Source organism: Cyprinodon tularosa, unplaced genomic scaffold (genome assembly GCF_016077235.1).
Source record: "Cyprinodon tularosa strain WSP-4 unplaced genomic scaffold, ASM1607723v1 ctg343, whole genome shotgun sequence".
Classification (NCBI taxonomy): domain Eukaryota; kingdom Metazoa; phylum Chordata; class Actinopteri; order Cyprinodontiformes; family Cyprinodontidae; genus Cyprinodon; species Cyprinodon tularosa.
Window position 1 is genome coordinate 210,696 of NW_024039056.1, and position 17,495 is coordinate 228,190.

The 17,495-nt window shown below is 36.5% G+C and overlaps 3 protein-coding genes across 6 annotated transcripts in view; 2 read left to right on the top strand and 1 right to left on the bottom strand.

The window, feature by feature from the left end:
- Nucleotides 1-914, bottom strand: part of LOC119789674 (signal-induced proliferation-associated 1-like protein 2) — a 139,967-nt gene extending 139,053 nt beyond the window's left edge. For 3 of the 4 annotated variants that reach the window (XM_038294675.1, XM_038294680.1, XM_038294678.1), the window contains exon 1: nt 749-914. The gene's annotated coding sequence lies outside the window, so the exon portion shown is untranslated. The remainder of the gene's footprint in view (nt 1-748) is intronic. The other variant, XM_038294679.1, reaches the window with a different exon arrangement.
- A 2,944-nt stretch (nt 915-3,858) lies between these two features.
- Nucleotides 3,859-6,388, top strand: map10 (microtubule associated protein 10). Its single transcript, XM_038294727.1, has one exon. The coding sequence runs from the start codon at nt 3,954-3,956 to the stop codon at nt 6,309-6,311; it is 2,358 nt and encodes a 785-aa protein (XP_038150655.1). The 5' UTR covers nt 3,859-3,953; the 3' UTR covers nt 6,312-6,388.
- Nucleotides 6,389-8,128: 1,740 nt separating this feature from the next.
- Nucleotides 8,129-16,715, top strand: ntpcr (nucleoside-triphosphatase, cancer-related). The gene is made up of 5 exons (XM_038294726.1): nt 8,129-8,224; nt 10,753-10,915; nt 11,007-11,109; nt 14,271-14,480; nt 16,272-16,715. Exons 1-5 carry the CDS (start codon nt 8,191-8,193, stop codon nt 16,356-16,358), a joined length of 597 nt encoding a protein of 198 aa, XP_038150654.1. The 5' UTR covers nt 8,129-8,190; the 3' UTR covers nt 16,359-16,715.
- Nucleotides 16,716-17,495: the final 780 nt, after the last annotated feature.

A 17,495-nucleotide genomic window follows, 5' to 3' on the forward strand; every position in this document is an offset into this window, starting at 1 on the left:
ATGAATGGGCTGCAGGAGGACCCAGCTGTAAAGCAGGATTGTATATGATGTTTACATGCAGACTGTCTGTTAATATTTATGGAGAACCCAAACAACAGTGACGTTAGGGGAAAGTGTTCTTTGTCTGAATATACAAGCAAAAAATAAAGAAAGAAATACAATAACCACACGGGACAACAACATTCCGACTGCATGAGAATTCATATCTAAAAACAATGAATATCACACTAGAATTAAACACAACATCTGTCAATCGGGCTGCAGAGTTGGCTTCATTAAAACATAAGGCTGAGAATGACAGCTTTGTCGCCCCCTACCGTTCAGATTAAGAAATGATGCTGTGTAGCGCGCAGGCACGCGCACGCACTCTTTTGGCTTTTTTTTCTTTATTAAATGTAAACCTTTATTATAACAAAATAAATAAATAAATATTTTCCAGGCGTAAAATTCAAATAATTTGCTTTAACTCTGCAAGTCTTCCATGTGCGGCAATAAACAAACAGATCAAGTTTGACTGAACAAAAGGCATGCTCTTTAATAGGCTACAAGTTACAAATAAAGTTTAAATATGACTTCCGCTTCTTATCAAACTTTTTTAGACTAAAGTATCTTCAGCATCTCAGAGCAACTTTATCCTTTGTGTCCACCGTTACAGCAGTCTGCACCCTGTCCGCTTCCTTACTTTCACCTCCAGAGATCCACTTTTTCCCATTTAACTGGAGGGTTGAGAGGTAGAATAAGGGCTTACCTTACAGCGTCCTATCCAGCTTCTAATGCGGGTTAGTTATGCTAGAGATCAAACCAGAAGAGCTCCAACATCTCCCACTTTCAGTCCCAGCCTCCAGACTGAAGGAACACGGACCATTGCGATATCCATCCACTCAAGCACCTATCTCCACGATGACAACATGCAAAGAGGAGGGGGGGAGACTCCGCCCACATCCACGCTGTGAAAAACTCACTCTGACGTCCTCTGTGTTATTATTCTACAGTTATGTAGGCTAATATTGATGGAGACTAATGTCACAGTTTAGACTAAATGCAAATAATTGAGGCCATAATGCAAACAAAGTGAGGTTGCCTTGAGTGTCTGGTTTGGTCTAAGCTCCACAGTGTCACCATCTGGTGAAAAGGAAAGTTGCTCCACCTAACCGAATAAACTGAAAATACAAAATATTCCTGATTTCTTTTTTTTTATTTTTTATTATTTGTTACTTGTTTTGTTTTACCTTTGCTTTCAGCAGAATTTGATGCAGGATTAATTTACAAGGATAATCAAAACAGAACAAGATCCTCTACATTTAAAGAGTCATATTCAGTAACTTGGAACATTATAGAAAATATGTTTTTCATTAAATTCATAAGAATTTGATGTAGGATTAATTTACAATGATGATGTTAAAACAAAGCACTATAAATTCAAATAGAACAAGATCCTCTACATTTAATGAGTCATATTCAGTAACTTGGAAGATTATAGAAAATATCATGTTTTTTAGTAACTAAATTCATAAGTCATCACTGCTGTAAGTGAACAAATAGATTTATGATACACAAACTGGTGTTCTCAAGTCATATTCCTGTTTTTTATGATTTTTTCCACCATTTACAGCTGATAAAAGCTCTAAATTTAGGGTTGGGCCATTTAATCAGACCAATTAAAATAATAGTAATTAAAACTTTTTTAATGAAGACACATAGGTTCAAATCAGAGCGTGTTTAAAACTGCTTAAAGGTTGTTTTTGTGGCAGTTCACGAAGATATTTCATCTTCAAATCTAACATTATAGTGAATATGAACAGCGGAAAAAAAGGTTCAGCTTCCCTACTATAATCTTATATTTGCTCATTTGTATCATTTATTTGCAGGGATTTTATAAAGGACAAAAATCCTTTCATAGCCAAAAGGTATCAGCCACAAAAAAAAGTGCAAAAATATACAGCATTGTCTATAGACAGTAATCAGTAACTAATAGGTAGATATATGGCCTCAGTGAAAAAAACTATTTAGGCATAGAGTTGCAAAACAGAATAAGAAAATACAGAGCCTTAATAGAAGTCTCTTAAAGCTTCCGGGTGCTAAAGTCTTAAGAAACCGATCTGTAAGAAACCATACTTTTTCAGACAGAAATAAATCTGAACATCTTAAAAATAATAACATACTCACAGTGAGTCATCAAGTGTTAAAGTTACATTTCATTAGATGATTTAGTTTTCATAAAGGTGCAAGAAATGGTAAAGGAGCGGTAAATAACTGCCAGTTTGTCCAAAAGCTTAGGTACCAGTCACAAAGCAAAAAAGTAAGGGATCATTGATTTTCAGCATCTTATCAAGTCCGCTAATACAGAGACCTGGAGAACATTTATGACCAGAGTAAACTAATATAACCAGGTCAAAAGTTGCAAGGGTGTAACTTGGTGATAAAAGTTGGTGGGAACGCTCTAAGGGTGGGGGCTGATGGACCTACAGCTACTCAACCCAAACGCGTTCAATAGGGTTTATATGTTGCAAAAATGAGCTCAAACATATATTAATTGAATGCTTTCTTATTGTTGAGAGCACAAGAGTACCACAATACACTGATATTTATAGTTATAGACAGATGCTTGCCTTTAGTGCATTATTTATAACCGTCTCAAAAACATTAATATATAAAAATTGATGAAAACCAGTTGATACCAATGCCAACATCAATATATCATACATCCCTAGTATTCAATTCATCCATCCATTCATGCACGGCTTCCCTTTAAGCTGCATCTGTGATTATCCTCCTTCACAGGCAGCAAAATCAAATTTAGAAATGTGTACCATATGTCATTGACAGTCAAAGTCTATATATTGAACCTTATATTTCAAAAATCATTTATACACTGTGCTTTGATTCTTGCAGGTTTCTTATATTTTAATTGTCAGTCTGTGTCCTGTGAGTCTGACTCAATCTTGCTGAAATCCAAAAAAAAAAAAAAATATGTTGAATTTTATTATAGCACACCGTATTTTTTCTCGTAAAGTTGGAGATAAATTTAGTGCATGTTGCATATCCCAGTAAATCTGTTTCACCTTTAAATGGGCAGCTCTCCCTAATTGTGTCTCTTCTCTGCTTAAAAACAGATTTATGATCCTGTCTACCAATATAAAGATGCAAGGAAAAATAATTTTCCAGATCTCTAGAAGCTCTGCAGTCTGATTCTCTGTTCAATAATAAAACAACAGATATGTGTTAATTTGAATCTGTAATTCTGAGTAATGGTTCTCTGAGAAGCCCAGCTTTTTTGAATTGTATATGTAAACTCTGTTGTTGAGATGCTTAGGATATGCTCTGAAAGAACTGAGAGCTGAATTCAAATAAAAAATAGTTAGACAAAAACTCTACTTTAATGTGCACATTAAATGTACACATGTTTTGTAAAATGGGTTATTGTATTGTATTTTATTCTATTTATTATTTTTTTATCATGATAAATAAAAAAAACTGAAATGTTAGAACTGTAAATTATATATATATAATATTATTATTATTACAATTTTTCAATTCTACACTTTAATAGAAAAAATGAAATTGTCCAGAAAGCTTTTCTAAACGAAATTTCTTTTTGTTTTACACTTGTGTCAACAAAATGACAAGTAAATCTGTCTGAGTCTAAGAAATTAAGTATGGCCTACATCTTAACAAAGAAACAAAAAAAATTTGCAGACTTCTAATTATTTTATTTTTTAAAAGGCACCAACTTTGTAATTTAATGTTGTATATTTATTTCAAAAAGGTATGTTGAAGAGAAGACGGTTTATTTACTCTCAACTACATTTCCCAGATATCCCTGCCCTGTGACGACGTAATATTTCTTCGACCGGTTTCCATGGAGCCGTCGGAAGCTCTTTCATGAAGCTAGCGGATTAGCCCCCTGCTCGGTGGCATTAGCGCCTTGATATTGTTGTAAAATAGTTGTTTCAATGATGTCAGCGGAAAACCTGTTTTCATTTGAGCTGCTGGTGGATCATATCCGACTCAAGAGTGATTACAAAGTTACAGACAGTCTCGCAGTTGGAGTGCGGCTACTGGATTTCCCTACACTGCTAATCTATCAGCGCCCATCAACGAGTCTAGGCTGTAAACAGTCTGCGCAAAAGCAGCGGGATGAACAGCAGGTGTTCCTCTTTAACAGAGGCAAGTCTTGTTTATTCAAAATGAACCTGGACTCTCTGCACGTCCATCTGTCTAGCAGCCCTCTGTATGCCATGGTGCTGGATGTAACTGAGGAGCAGAGCCCCAGATTGGTTGGCTCCTCTCTGGTATCTCTGGCTGAAGCGATGGACAGAATCAAGCTGCTTTCCGGTCCCTCTGCTCACAGCGGAAAGGGAGTCGCTGCTATATGCAACCTCACTGGGGAGAGGATTGGAACAATATCCCTGAGTTATAAGCTGGGGTGTCTAGGAGCAACTTTACTTCCACACATCACAGAGGGGAGGGGGGTAGAAAGCACCAGCACCCCTGGAGGTAAAAACCAAGAACTTTCCAAGGAGAAATGCAACCCTTATAGCATGTGTTCTCCCAGACGGAACGAGTCCGAATTTAGCATCAAAAGCAATGATGCAGGAGATTGCCACACACTGTTAGAAGAGAGTAGGGAGGGTGATTGTGCCGAAAGCCAAACTAAAAACACATTTGAGGAGGATTTAACTGTTTTCTGCCCCCCTCATCTTTACTACAGTAGTGCTACACACACAGAAAGTGGACATTCAGAGCCGGATAACAGATTGCTAAATATGGAATCAGAAGCTTTTCCATTTGAAGATGCATTCTGTGATATTGAGGAGGATAGAAAGAAAGTTTCAGCTTCTAAAGACGTACACCAGGAGATAATGCAAACTACAAAAACATCAAGCAGCCAAGAGGCAAGCGGGGTGACCACAAATATTCTCAGGGAAGCCCTGCAGCAGCTCCCACTTTTAAGCGCACTTGTTTCTGAACTTTCACAGTTAACCATTCATCCCAATCCAGCTCCAGTTACAGGGCCAGCTTCAGAAAAGTATGGAAATTCACCACTAACTCATCCCCAGCATAAAACTACACAGCTCTCTGACACCCACTTAAATCCTTTACCTCCCCCAAGAAATTGCTCTACGCCGAACCCTGTAAAGATGCAAGACCACCAAAAACAGACTTTAAGCTCCAGGAAATCTCAAATGAAGAAGCTCAAATATGGAACAACCAAAACATTTCATTTAAGGCTAAAGCAAATTTCTCCTCGCAAAGCGAACCATCATGAATGTGTAGAGTTGAAGAAAAGTGCCATGCAAACAAGAAATGCTGAAGAAAAGAAAAGGTCAAGACTCGCAACTTTGAAGTCCAAAGACAGAGGATTTCCGATAAATCGGGGTTATGACTTAGATAAAAACCTCAGGACAGTGGTGCAAAGTGGATGCGTTGACACTGCTCTAACAGAAACTGTCACTCTGAAACCAGAAACACAGCAGATCATTCCAGAAAGTCATGAACAAACGGTTTCAGAATACTTTCCTCCACAGAAAGAGCCCAAATGTATTTCCATCCACATTCCCAGACTGCATGGTGACAGAGCTCCTCTGAGCAAAGACGCATACAAGCATCAAAGTGAGTCTGATCAGTCAGACTCTCAATCTGAAAGGGTGAAATTCAGAGCTCTGGCCCCTGATCTCACAAAGAGAAAAAACGCCAGGAGCAACAGTCCAGAGTCTGCAGAGAGCAGTAATATTGAAAATGAAGCAAACTATGCAGATGACTTTGACAGTCTTGAATCTAGCAATGCTTCCTCCCCTAAATCTGATAAAAGCCCTGCACCATCAACAGGCAGGACTACAAAAACTCTCAGCAGCCCTGATTCCAACACCTCTGATTCAAGATCAGATGGTTTCCAGAAGAGAGCAGCTCTCCGCCCTGTTCTTTCCAAAACCCTTAAATCCCCCAACAGAGATCTGATGGGTACGCACATCATCCAACCACGCACCCGCTCCTCAGCACCCAGCTTTTCTTCCGACACGGATGATGATGATGACATGAAGAGGCCATCTTCCTCAGAAATTGTTTGCTTTAGAAAACAAGAAAGTGAAAAAATTGAGCAAAGCTCTAGTTCAGAGAGTGTTTCAATACCAAGAAGTGAAAAGGAAAAATTACCCAGGAACCAAAACCTTTTAAGAGGACTTCCTGCTGAATCGATATCCTCTCTTGAAGATGAAGAATTGGAGGATGAGCTTGGATCACTGGATTTTAGAAAAGGATACCAGCACATCTCTGAACTGGTAGCCAGCAAGCTTCCAGGATACACAATGTAGAGAATACTGATATGCCTAAATGAGGAAAATACATTGTTATGCTTCACAAAACCAATATTTTAATAAAGACAAGTTTTGCGACTATTTTTGCATCTTTTGCTTATTTATTACAAAATTATATAAGAAATTTAATCATCTGCAGAGTTCTTTTTTTAACAAAAAGTGAGAGTTTTTGCTTCCACCAGACAACATAATGCAGATAACTTTAATATAAATATGTCTCCAACATGTTTGCGTGCATCTTAACAGCATACAAAATAGCAGTATTTCTATTTGATTTTCTTTATATTATGCAATATTTTTACAGCTGAACCTTTTGTAAAAAAAAACTGCTTTTATATCTCCATTCTTATAGAAAGATACTGATGTGTATCATTTAAAAGTGTAGTTTGACAAATAAACTCGTCTTAATGTAGAAATGAATTTCCCACTATTAATGATAACGTATGATTCCTACATAAGTAAAATAAAATAGATAAAAATATATATATAAATTTTTACTTTCTCTTTAAATGCTTTAAAAACTTGCATATAGTGGGTGATTTTGATTTTATTAAAAACTTAAGGGGTTTAAACTGAATGCGCATGCATTAACCCTGTTATGAAGTGCCAAATTGGACCAAATCTGGATGAAACTGAGACCGAACATAAAAAAAAAAAAAAAAGTTAAGAGCAGCTTTTGAAAACTGAGCAAGGCTGGCTCAGAGTGCTGAGCCAGATATTATCCATTCTGTTGCTGTCTCCCTGGACAAAAAAAAAATCTCTTTTAATGAAGAGGATAGTGAATATTTTATATTTTGGTTCAGGGACAATTCAAGTAGATCATACAGTCACATTGGCTCAAATTTTCTATCTAAGGGAAACAACTGATTTCACTGGCTCATGGACTCTTCAGCAATCACTCACAACATGCATGCATGTGGTAACAGTGGAGAGGAAAACTCCCTTTTAACAGGAAGAAACCTCCAACAGAACCATGCTCAGTGTCAGCGGCCATCTGCTGAGGGCGACTGGGGTTCAAGGAGACAGAAGCAGACATAGAAAAAGAAGCAGAAATACAAAAGATAACTATTAACTAGCTCCAAAAGAGGTTCCGTCCAGGAAAGACGCACCAAGGAAGACTAGCACTGAGCCAATTCCCATGTTGGAGGAGCTACATGGCTGTAGATCTTATTTTGGCATTTGACCAATTAGATGAGCCCTCTAAGGTTGTGTTGTACCAAAAAATGTGTTTCTTTCACTCTCAGAGTGTTTTTCATGAATTTCTTATAGAAGCACTTTTGTTGTTTTTTTCTTAATATATTCGGGAAACTTGGCGGTTCTTGTCATTACGTTGACATTAATTTATGCCATCAAAATATTCATATTTTTTTTAATGTTACAAAGTAACAAAGTAACCAAAATAAGGGGCTGCCACTTATTTTGGGGCGGTCCCAAAATAAGGTCTTGTCCTGGATTCCAATAACACTCTTGGCTTAAAATTTTGATTTTCAAAGTAATTCACGGAGTGCCCTATAAAGGCTTAAGAAAGAAGATCATCCAAAGAGTACGGAAGAGGATTAGGGCCACTGAAAAAAAAAGAAAAAGTTAACTGATTTTTAAATATTATTTCAGTTTAATATGGGAAAAAAGTCAGAATTCTTTCTTTTTTTCCCCAGAATTTTGACTTTAATCTCTTATAAATGATACCTTGCGATTTCTTTGTAAGCAATACTTTAGAAAGAGTAAATTCTGCTGAAATATTATAAAAACTTTGACTCCATTTTATCGCTTATTGTAAAATATTCAGCGATTAAAGTTAAAGGTGCAATGCGCATGCGTTAACCCTGTGTTTACGGAAGTGCGTCTGTAGCCGCTGTCCTGTACATAGACAGCTGGGATGTTCAAACACGTGTTTCTGACCGGACCTCCAGGTAAATAAAAACACCAAAAACACACATATAGATTCATGACACCCACACTGACAGTTTCTGATATCTGTTTGTTAATTATGATCATTTTCCGCTACCAGCTGATTAAAAACACGACAATTGGAATATCAGATTAGACCGACAAAAGAAACCATTTATATTACTGAAATGTCAGCTCAGTGAAAAGTATATCAACATTTTTATTAACAAAAAGCCTAATCGACACACATATTCTAAGTGGCGACAGGATGCTCATCTCACCTGTCAGGGTGAGATGAGGATAGTTGCAGCTAAAGATTGGAGGTTTTTAGAGGATTTAACTGAAACAAAGATGCTAAATGTGGATTTTTTTATAAAACAGTAAACGTTACTGACTAACATTATGTGGTTTGTAGTTCTGTGGAATATTTTTCTCACATTATACATTATTTTCTACATTCAGGAGTAATGGGCCCTACTAAAATACTTACATCTTAAATATATTTAATACTAAGAATTTCACAACTTTGTTCATAAATTATTCTCTGCAGTTCAAGCAAACTAAACAATGGGGAACTAATAAGTTATTACTGGATTACTGGCACTGATGCAGGAACCAGTGCAGTCGAAACCATTGCAAACTACACTGTGTATGAATATTTGGTTATATGCTAAGGATTAAAAAGCTTCAATCATTATTTTATTAGTTTTTCTTACAATTGACAAAACAGCTAAACCATTCAGACCTTCCAGGAGGCTGTAGATTTTCTAAAAGCTCACCATGGCAGGAGACAGCACTTCTCTGGATGTTTCATTTGGAAGATATAATGGAAATTAAGTTTTTAAACATAATCAGTGGACCAACATAAAGATAAATGAATAAGATGAATAATAATAAAAGAAGAACATCCCTGTGGTTTCTCCTATATGAATCCAGGATAAATGAGTTATTCTGCACATCCTCTCTGTGTGCGGCTGCTCTTTTCTTGGGTGGCTGTTCTTTTGAAAAATAAAATGCAATGCTTCTTTTTCTTTTTGTGGACCTCCCATGGGTTTGAGAGACAAACCTGAAAGCTTTAAGAGTTAAAATATTTGTGTTGGTTTAATTACTCCTAAATTCCAATAGGAGATTATTAAACTAGACTGAGCAACAATTATTTATCTTGTGAGCAAAACATGGACTAAAACTGGGACTAAAAAAACACCAGGTAAAGAGAAAACAAACCATTTAATGTAATCCTACACTCAGTCTCCACATAATTTAAGCTGGCTGCTACATTATTGAATTCATATTTACTCAAGTACTAGATTGTTTAAAATCTCTAATAATTTACAAAGTGAATTATCCTAGTCCAGATGAGATAAGATACAAATTAAAATGACATACCTCATAACAACTGTCTTTTTTCTATATCTATTGCAAAACATTTATCTCACTAGAGAGATTATTCATATGTTGTTTCTTCACAACAACAAACCTTTTTAAGGGGATTATTTTATGTAGCGCATCATTTTGAAATTAAAAGCAATTAAACACGGTTGATATATTTACACAACTACTTACTAATTACACAAGTTAGTATGTCGCCAAATGTTTTAAATGTTTCATTTCTTTTCCTTCCCCTATAATGTAAAAATGTATTAATTATGTGCCTTTTTACGCCAGTTGTTCATGGATTTTATTTGCCATATTTTTGTTTGAAATAAAAATAGTTTTAATCTCATAATTTTAGTCCAGTTTTACAATTCAGTAGATCTGACTTTGCAATTTTATATAAAATCATAGCCTAGTAAACTAGCCCCAGCCATCAGCGGCCGAAATCATTTTTTCCTGCGCGTTTGGTCTAGCCTCGATCAATGCCCCAGGCCTTAGAACTGGCTGGCCAATCACAACGCAGAGATTTGTTTTATGGGCGTGACGACAAAGCTGCACGATGCTGGAGAAAGCACAAAAAGGAAGGTGGCAACAACTATTGAACAGCATGCACTGTGGCAGCAGCAGCTTTCAGTGAAGTGCTCCATTGAAAATTAAAGGTTCTCTTTTCTGTAGCTGTTGTTCAATAAAAGTACATTTTAAGATAATTTGAGGCGAGGATATTATACTTTAAACCATCACCATATGGTCCATTTAATGGATTACTTTTGTATTTCTTAGATGCAGTTTCCTGCAATTTCCTGCATTTGAACCAAAATGTATCCCTAAAAAAAAAAAACTCAAAATAAAAAATAAAAAAAAACCTTGAATGTTGGAAACTGTACATCATATACAGTCTTATTTTTACATTTGATCACTGCTGCACTTAAAAAATGGAAATATCTTTAGAGCTGTACTGAACGAAATTTCTTTTTATATACGGTACACTCTGTGTAAAAAATGAAAATAAAGTCTAAGTCTTTATCACGATTAATATGATTAATTGTTTCAGCCCTAATAATATTCCAGATTGTGATTGGGACAGTACAAAATGTAGAAATAATAAAGGCACTGTAAGACCATGCACCTCTTGTAGAATACTCTCATTATTTTTAAATTGTCTGTCGTTTCCTTACAGGTGTTGGGAAAACCACTCTGGTCCAAAAAGTCTGTGAAGCTTTAGTGTCATCAGGAGTGGGAGTAGAAGGATTTTACACAGAAGAGGTCAGGGAAGGAGGCAGAAGGGTCGGCTTTGATGTTGTCACACTTGCAGGAGAGAGGGGCCACCTGTCCAGAATCAGGTGAAGGTCTCGCCCACAGCATCCATATCAAGCTACCTGCCTTCTTTCATCCCCTAGTTTTGACTCGCCCATGCTGTATTTTATCTTGCAGAGAAGGTCCTGGAACCTTGCATGGCAGACGGGAATACATGGTGGGACAGTATGTGGTTGATTTGCCTTCATTTGAAAACCTGGCCCTTCCCCTCTTCAGAGATGTAAGACTGCAGCTCATGCCTTTTAAACTCATCCTTTAAATTAGACCCTCCTACTTCCATCACTTATAATTCATTAAACCTTTGATTTCCTTCAAAACTGATGGAATAATTGGAAGCTAGCAAGCACATAAATTCCACAGTGACATTTTTAGTGTTGCTGGTGCCGTCTGGCTGTCACTGACCGTGATTAATCCTGCATGTAAAGTGAGCCTGAAGTCACGCCTACACATGGAAGGTGTCTGTGGCATGGCGTCTCTTGGCTCACTTTCATCTGCTTTGTGCTCTATATGCAGTCACGTTATGCAAACATGAGAAACTCATAAACATCCCTAAGATATATATGTTTTAATTGGAACATTTGAAGTTTCACTATTGGAATATTTAACATTTAACACACAAACACTGTCCATTAAGCGCTCTTATGCAAGAGACCATTGCAGTGGGGCATATTGTGAAGTGATGATAAAATTATACCAGCTTTGCTAAATGTTTTATTTAAAAAAATACTAAAAGATGTGATACACATCTTATGATATAAATGAAAAAAATACATGGATTTTCTTGGTTAGTACATAATTATCCAGCAGTAGTTTAATCTTACCATAATTGCAGATTTGAAGGCTTTGGAGGTCTGTTATAAAACACAAAACACAGCGACAGTGTAAGAACGGGTTGTAGGGATGTTTAAAGCATTGCTAGGTCATAAAACAATATTCCAAGCTTCTAACATCACATGTTAGGAAACAAAGAGTGGCCAAAACCTACAAAGACATATCTATCCATTAAGAAATAATCAAAGAAGGAGCCAAGAGTTCAGCGTTAACACTGTATAAGTGTATATAGCGGTGCATTAATAGTCCTTGGCTCTGTTGAATAGATCAGGGATAAAGCCTGTTTGAAAGAATGGCTATAGGAAAGCAGCTTTTACGCTAGTCATGTTGCTGACAAAGCAAACTTGCCACATAAGGTCAGAATGGAACACTTTAGCAACGTTATAAAAACTTTAAACCAGAGTCACCTTGAAACATCGTGCTGGGGTTATGCTTAGAATGCAGGTCACTGTTTAAGGAAGGATATATGATGCTGAAGAGCAAGCAGTCTCTGAGAACAGTGAGAGAGTCCTAAGGAGAGAATTTTGTTTCAAAACAGATTTGTTTCTGTAATGCTGGATTTGTATTTTTATTTTTTTTAAATTTGTAAATAACATGAGAATACTAAATAAAAAACACACAAATCTGATATTATTCAATATGTATCGATATAATTTGAAAAGGTTCCTATGAATTAAAAAACATAAAAATTATCTACTGAAATAACATGAAACATATAAGCAAAATTAGTTGCACACGAATCTGAATACAAATACACAAAGTTTTTTGAAACACATTTCACACTTTCAGAGATTCGGGAGTGCATGGTGCGTTTAAATGCTGGTGAAAAGCTGGGTCATCTGATTTCTGTTTAGAGTCTAGCGTTTTTTTTTTTTGTTTGTTTGGAAAATGGGATACCTCAGGCCCCCTTAATTAAAAGACATACAACTACATCTTCTTGTCGGTATACTATGGTTGTTTATTTACAAGAATTTGCGAGCTGTACAAAAACAATTACTGGGTTAAAAGAAACTGCAACTAGGTGGCCACCAAAACAGGCATTCAAACTGAGAGGCAAGAAGAAGAGAAGGAGACTGTTGTGGGCGACCGTGATGAAATATGTTGGAAATTGGATTTTAGATATTCAAGCTCCGCGGAGTTAGCTGCACCTATCTCATGGTTGTTGCGGTTCAGGATCTCAGACTTCGGCCGGCTGCTTTCTGTTGCCGCTCTTATCAGGAGCGGTGGTTCACTTACGACTGTCAATACATTTCTAAACCAAACAATCATAAATAGGTTCCTTGTCTGTGACAAGGAACCTATTTATGGTTGTTTAACACTTTAAGTTGTGACCAACTTTAACAAAACCAGTTGTGAATTGTGCTACTACATTACGTAAATTAGGAAAAGTTTTTTTCATATTTCTAACGATTTTTAAGATAAAAAAGTTGTATTTTTATTTAATGGCTTCCAAGTTATGAGATCCACTGACTCAAAACCACACGACCTGAAAGCTATTGAAGAAAAATTTACTAAATTTTGACAAAAAAATATTAAATATATGAAAAAGACTTTTAATTACATTAAAATGAGTTTGCTATAATATACGTAATAACATAATATACAAAACAATCCAAAAACCTGCTGTCTCTCCCTCCCTACATACTCCTCGCATATTTTGACAGATCACAAATGGATGTAAAGCAGCAACCATAGAATAATAAAAAGTAGAACCTACTGAGATGACCCAGCTTTTCACCAGCATTTAAACGCACCATGTTCACACAAAACTGGTAACTCTCTGAAAGCATATAATGTGTCTCAAAAAACATTGTATGTTGGTTTCATGGGATTTGTGTACATGACTAGTTTGTACGGATAGGTAACGTTTTTGAATTCGGAAATATCAGAGTTTTAAAAATATTTTTATTTTCTATTCTTAATTTCATCATATTTTTATTTGGTTACAAATCCAGCATTAAAGCCACTAATCTATTTTGAAACAACATTCTCTCTATAGAGTTCCAATTTAATGCTGCTAAAGCTACAATAAATTGCTTTCTATCAAGTCATATCTATGTGTTTCAGTTCTAGTCAAGACCCAAAATATTATTGAGAAATTTTGGCAAGACATTAAAAAGAGCCTGTTTATGGAGACCCTCCATCTTCAGCTAATATTGCAGTAAAATGCGGTTCTAAAAATTATTGTGGGGGTTGAATAAACATTCATGTGGAACTCTATATGTTTTTATTTAATTATTTGATAACAAGTCTGCACTCTTTTATTCTATCCCTTAAACATTCAATCAAATTAATTAAAGGGTAAAATTAAATGTTAAAAGGCTCAGAGGGTTTGAATGCTTTGCATGGATACTTTAAAATTTAGTTTCCCAGTTTGTAGATTTTTAGGTTGTACCGGTTTTTGGTAACTGTAATTAATTAATTTTGATGGAAAGTGGAATTTGTTGCAATTTTCCTGGTCTTTACCATTTTTTTTTTTTTTTTACCAGTTTTGTAAGGGCTCGCGACTGTAACCTGGTTTTAGAAACAATAATAATGCTTTATCTGCAGGCAGGAACAGCAGGTGGAGGCAGCAGGAAGGTGTTCATCATCGACGAGATCGGCAAAATGGAGCTTTTCAGTCAGTCCTTCATCAGAGCGGTGAGGCAGACTTTAGACAGCTCATCTTGCACCATCCTGGGCACCATCCCAGTTCCCAAAGGGAAACCGCTCGGTCTGGTCGAGGAGGTCCGAAGCAGACCAGATGTCAAGGTTTTCACTGTAAGTAAAACTGTTGCTGCACTTTGTTGCTTAAAAACACAAATGAAACAAGATATTTGGGTCAAGGTTTAAACTTTTGTCTCACAATAACAGTGTTTATAGTGTATCCCCTTAGTGTTAGGAGGGCAGAGGGGTCAACCAGGCATTATCTCTCCTAGCAGCAACAGCAGGATTAAAGCTACATCATGCATGACTGATTCGGCAACAAAGGGGCATCTCAAACAGAAACAGTCAGAATGATTTGAAGTGGAGGACTCATTTATAGACATTGTCATGCAAAGTACTCACTGTATTTCTATAGACATTGTGTTAAACCAAATAATGCTATGAGGCAGCAGAGAGATTTAGTTGGAACAGAAAACCCGAGATTAGTTTATAGGAGAATGATGCCTCACAAAGACCTTCCTACCTCTTAAGGTGTGCCACATTGTCATGTTAAAACACAATCATCAATGATTTTCATATTGATTAATCCAACTTGAAGTAGTGGGTAGCTGTGAAGCAGAAGATAATCATTTGTTTTTTTGGTTTCTTATGTTTTTGCATTAGAAATGATAATTTAGAATAGATAATAAAAACATCGTAGGGGCTGCCCAGTGTCGCAGTAGCACTGCTGCCTTGCAGCAAGAAGGTTTTGGGTTTGATACCCGGCTTGGGGTCTTTCTGCATGGAGTTTGCATGTTCTCATGTTCTCCCTGTGCATGCGTGGGTTCTCTCCAGGTACTCCGGCTTCCTCACACAATCCAAAAAACAAAACAGGACTGTTTGGTTAATTGGCTTCTCTAAATTCTCCTTAGCTGTGAGTGTCTGCGTGAAGGGTTGTTTGTCCCGTTTGTCTCTGTGTTGCCCTGCGATGGACTGGTTACCTGTCCAGGGTGGACCCCGCCTCTCGCTCGTAGACAGCTGGAGATAGGCACCAGCACCCCTTGCGACCCCAGCTGGGATAAAGAGTGACAGAAAATGGATGGAAATAACATCTGTGAACATAAACAGGCAACAGAATCCCAGTTGGATTTAGTGCTGGGTTTTGACTAGACAATTTTCTCTGTCTTTCTCTGGTCTTGCTCTCCATCCTAGACTCACTCAGGTGTTCGTCCTGTATTTAGGTCCCCTCAGCCCCCTATCAACTTTGACCAACTCTCCTGCTTCTTCCAAAAAAGAAAAAGCATCTGTTATTCATTATACTGCACAGCACACATTTATTTTGGTGTATTTTGTTTGGTACTATAGTATTACTTTGTCTGCCAAAGATATCTTTTTTTTCATCAACGCAGAAAAACCCAAAAGAGTAATGAAAGCTCAAGCTCTTCAATGTGCTCTAACAGACCTTTGAAGATCATAACATAGTAACTAAGCATGTGCTAACATGTCACCTAAAAACATTTTGAAAGTTGATGTCATTTAAGAATATTACACAGAAAAAACATCTGGAAATAAGTACAAAAAAATTTTAATTAAGTGCATTTATCTTTAATTTAAGTGCGTAAATAAGAAGATATGTCATTGGAATGAGTATATTTACACCTAAAATAATAATTAAATCATATGCACTTGAAATAAGACAATGCAATTATTTTTTTTTATGTAAAATTTCTTGTTCCATTGCCAAAGCGTCTCACTTAGCTCCTCAATTCAAGAAAAAAAAATCCCATATTTTTAAGAAAAAAATAATTTTCGATTACATTTTTTTGCAGTGTGAGTGAACTGTCTAATCTCCCGATAGACATTTGTGAAACATTATTTTTTCCTTTTGTTCAGACTAAGCTTATTGGTCTTTTCTTTTCTGTCTAGGTGTCAAAGGAGAACAGAAATGCTCTTCTACAAGATATTTTAGCGACGCTGCGAGAGTGTTTTAAACGCAGCAGCCAGAGCCAGTGAAGGAAAATCCCCTGCAGTTCGGTCATGTTTTTGCTGACATCAATATCCTTTTGTGTCCGTGCATATATGCTTCACACAAGTGAACCTCTTCAAGGTTAAAAACGGTGGTGTGACCTACATGAGAGGAAACCAGAGCTGCTGGTAGAGTTGTTTTGTCACATGTATATATGCACGATGTACAGAATATCTTTTCTTTCTCTTACCACCCCAGAAAATATCACATGCTTAATAATTGATTGTGAGAAAGAACACCATAGGACAGTTAGATTCTTTATGTTTCTTAACAGTTTAGTTGTACTTTCTTTAAATGATTACAGTTGATGTTTTCTTTTAATAAAGCCAAACACAAAGCAGTGACCCTGGTGATTGTATTAATTCTTCCCTACCCAGGCCTCCCTCATGTTTATCTTTTCAGCCTCAGCCTTTGCTCACAGAAAATCAATGCATATTTAATTGCACCACTATTTGCTCTCTTTTCTTAGGGTTTATTCACCTGCTACCACAAACAAATAGCATAGATATTAAGTACCTTGCAAATGTATTCAAACCTCTTTTTCTCATTTTTTTCTCTAATTTTCTCACTATTTAAACTTATTTTACTGGAAAAAGTTGCACAATATGCCGGATCAAGATCATCAGCCCGGTTTTTATGTGTGCTGAATGGCAGTCCCAGACGACTGCTTTCATGCAATATTTTGAACGATGTCAATGGCAAGTGCCATGCATTAAATTCTGCAGCCCAGTTTCCTTTCAGTCTTGTTTGATAAAATTTGAGTGTCTCTAATTCATACACCATACATATTTAATTAGACTTAGACAGATTTATTTTGTAATTTTGTATACACGAGTGTAAGCAAAAATAAATTTCGTTTAGAACAGCTCTAGACAATTTCATAATTTTAAAGTGCAGCCTTGGAAACAGTAATAAATACATAAAATACATATTTAATACTTAAAGGAATAGTACACCCAAAACATGATTAGCCTTCATTTTCTACTCACCCTCATGCTGAACAACACTCTGGAGTACTTTTTTGATATCTCAAATGCATCTGGAGATCTGGGAGGCTTCTTGCTGTCTGCTGACATTCAAATAATGGTGGTCTATGGTGCCCGAGACAGAAAGGTCCATAAAAG

What these genes read in the sequence shown, in the direction of transcription:
- map10 (XM_038294727.1), top strand. Translation starts at nt 3,954, where the DNA reads ATGATGTCAGCGGAAAACCTGTTTTCATTTGAGCTGCTGGTGGATCAT.
- ntpcr (XM_038294726.1), top strand. Translation starts at nt 8,191, where the DNA reads ATGTTCAAACACGTGTTTCTGACCGGACCTCCAG. An exon ending in GTTTCTGACCGGACCTCCAG is followed by an intron (nt 8,225 to 10,752) that starts GTAAATAAAAAC and finishes GTTTCCTTACAG; the next exon opens with GTGTTGGGAAAACCACTCTG. An exon ending in CCCTTCCCCTCTTCAGAGAT is followed by an intron (nt 11,110 to 14,270) that starts GTAAGACTGCAG and finishes CTTTATCTGCAG; the next exon opens with GCAGGAACAGCAGGTGGAGG.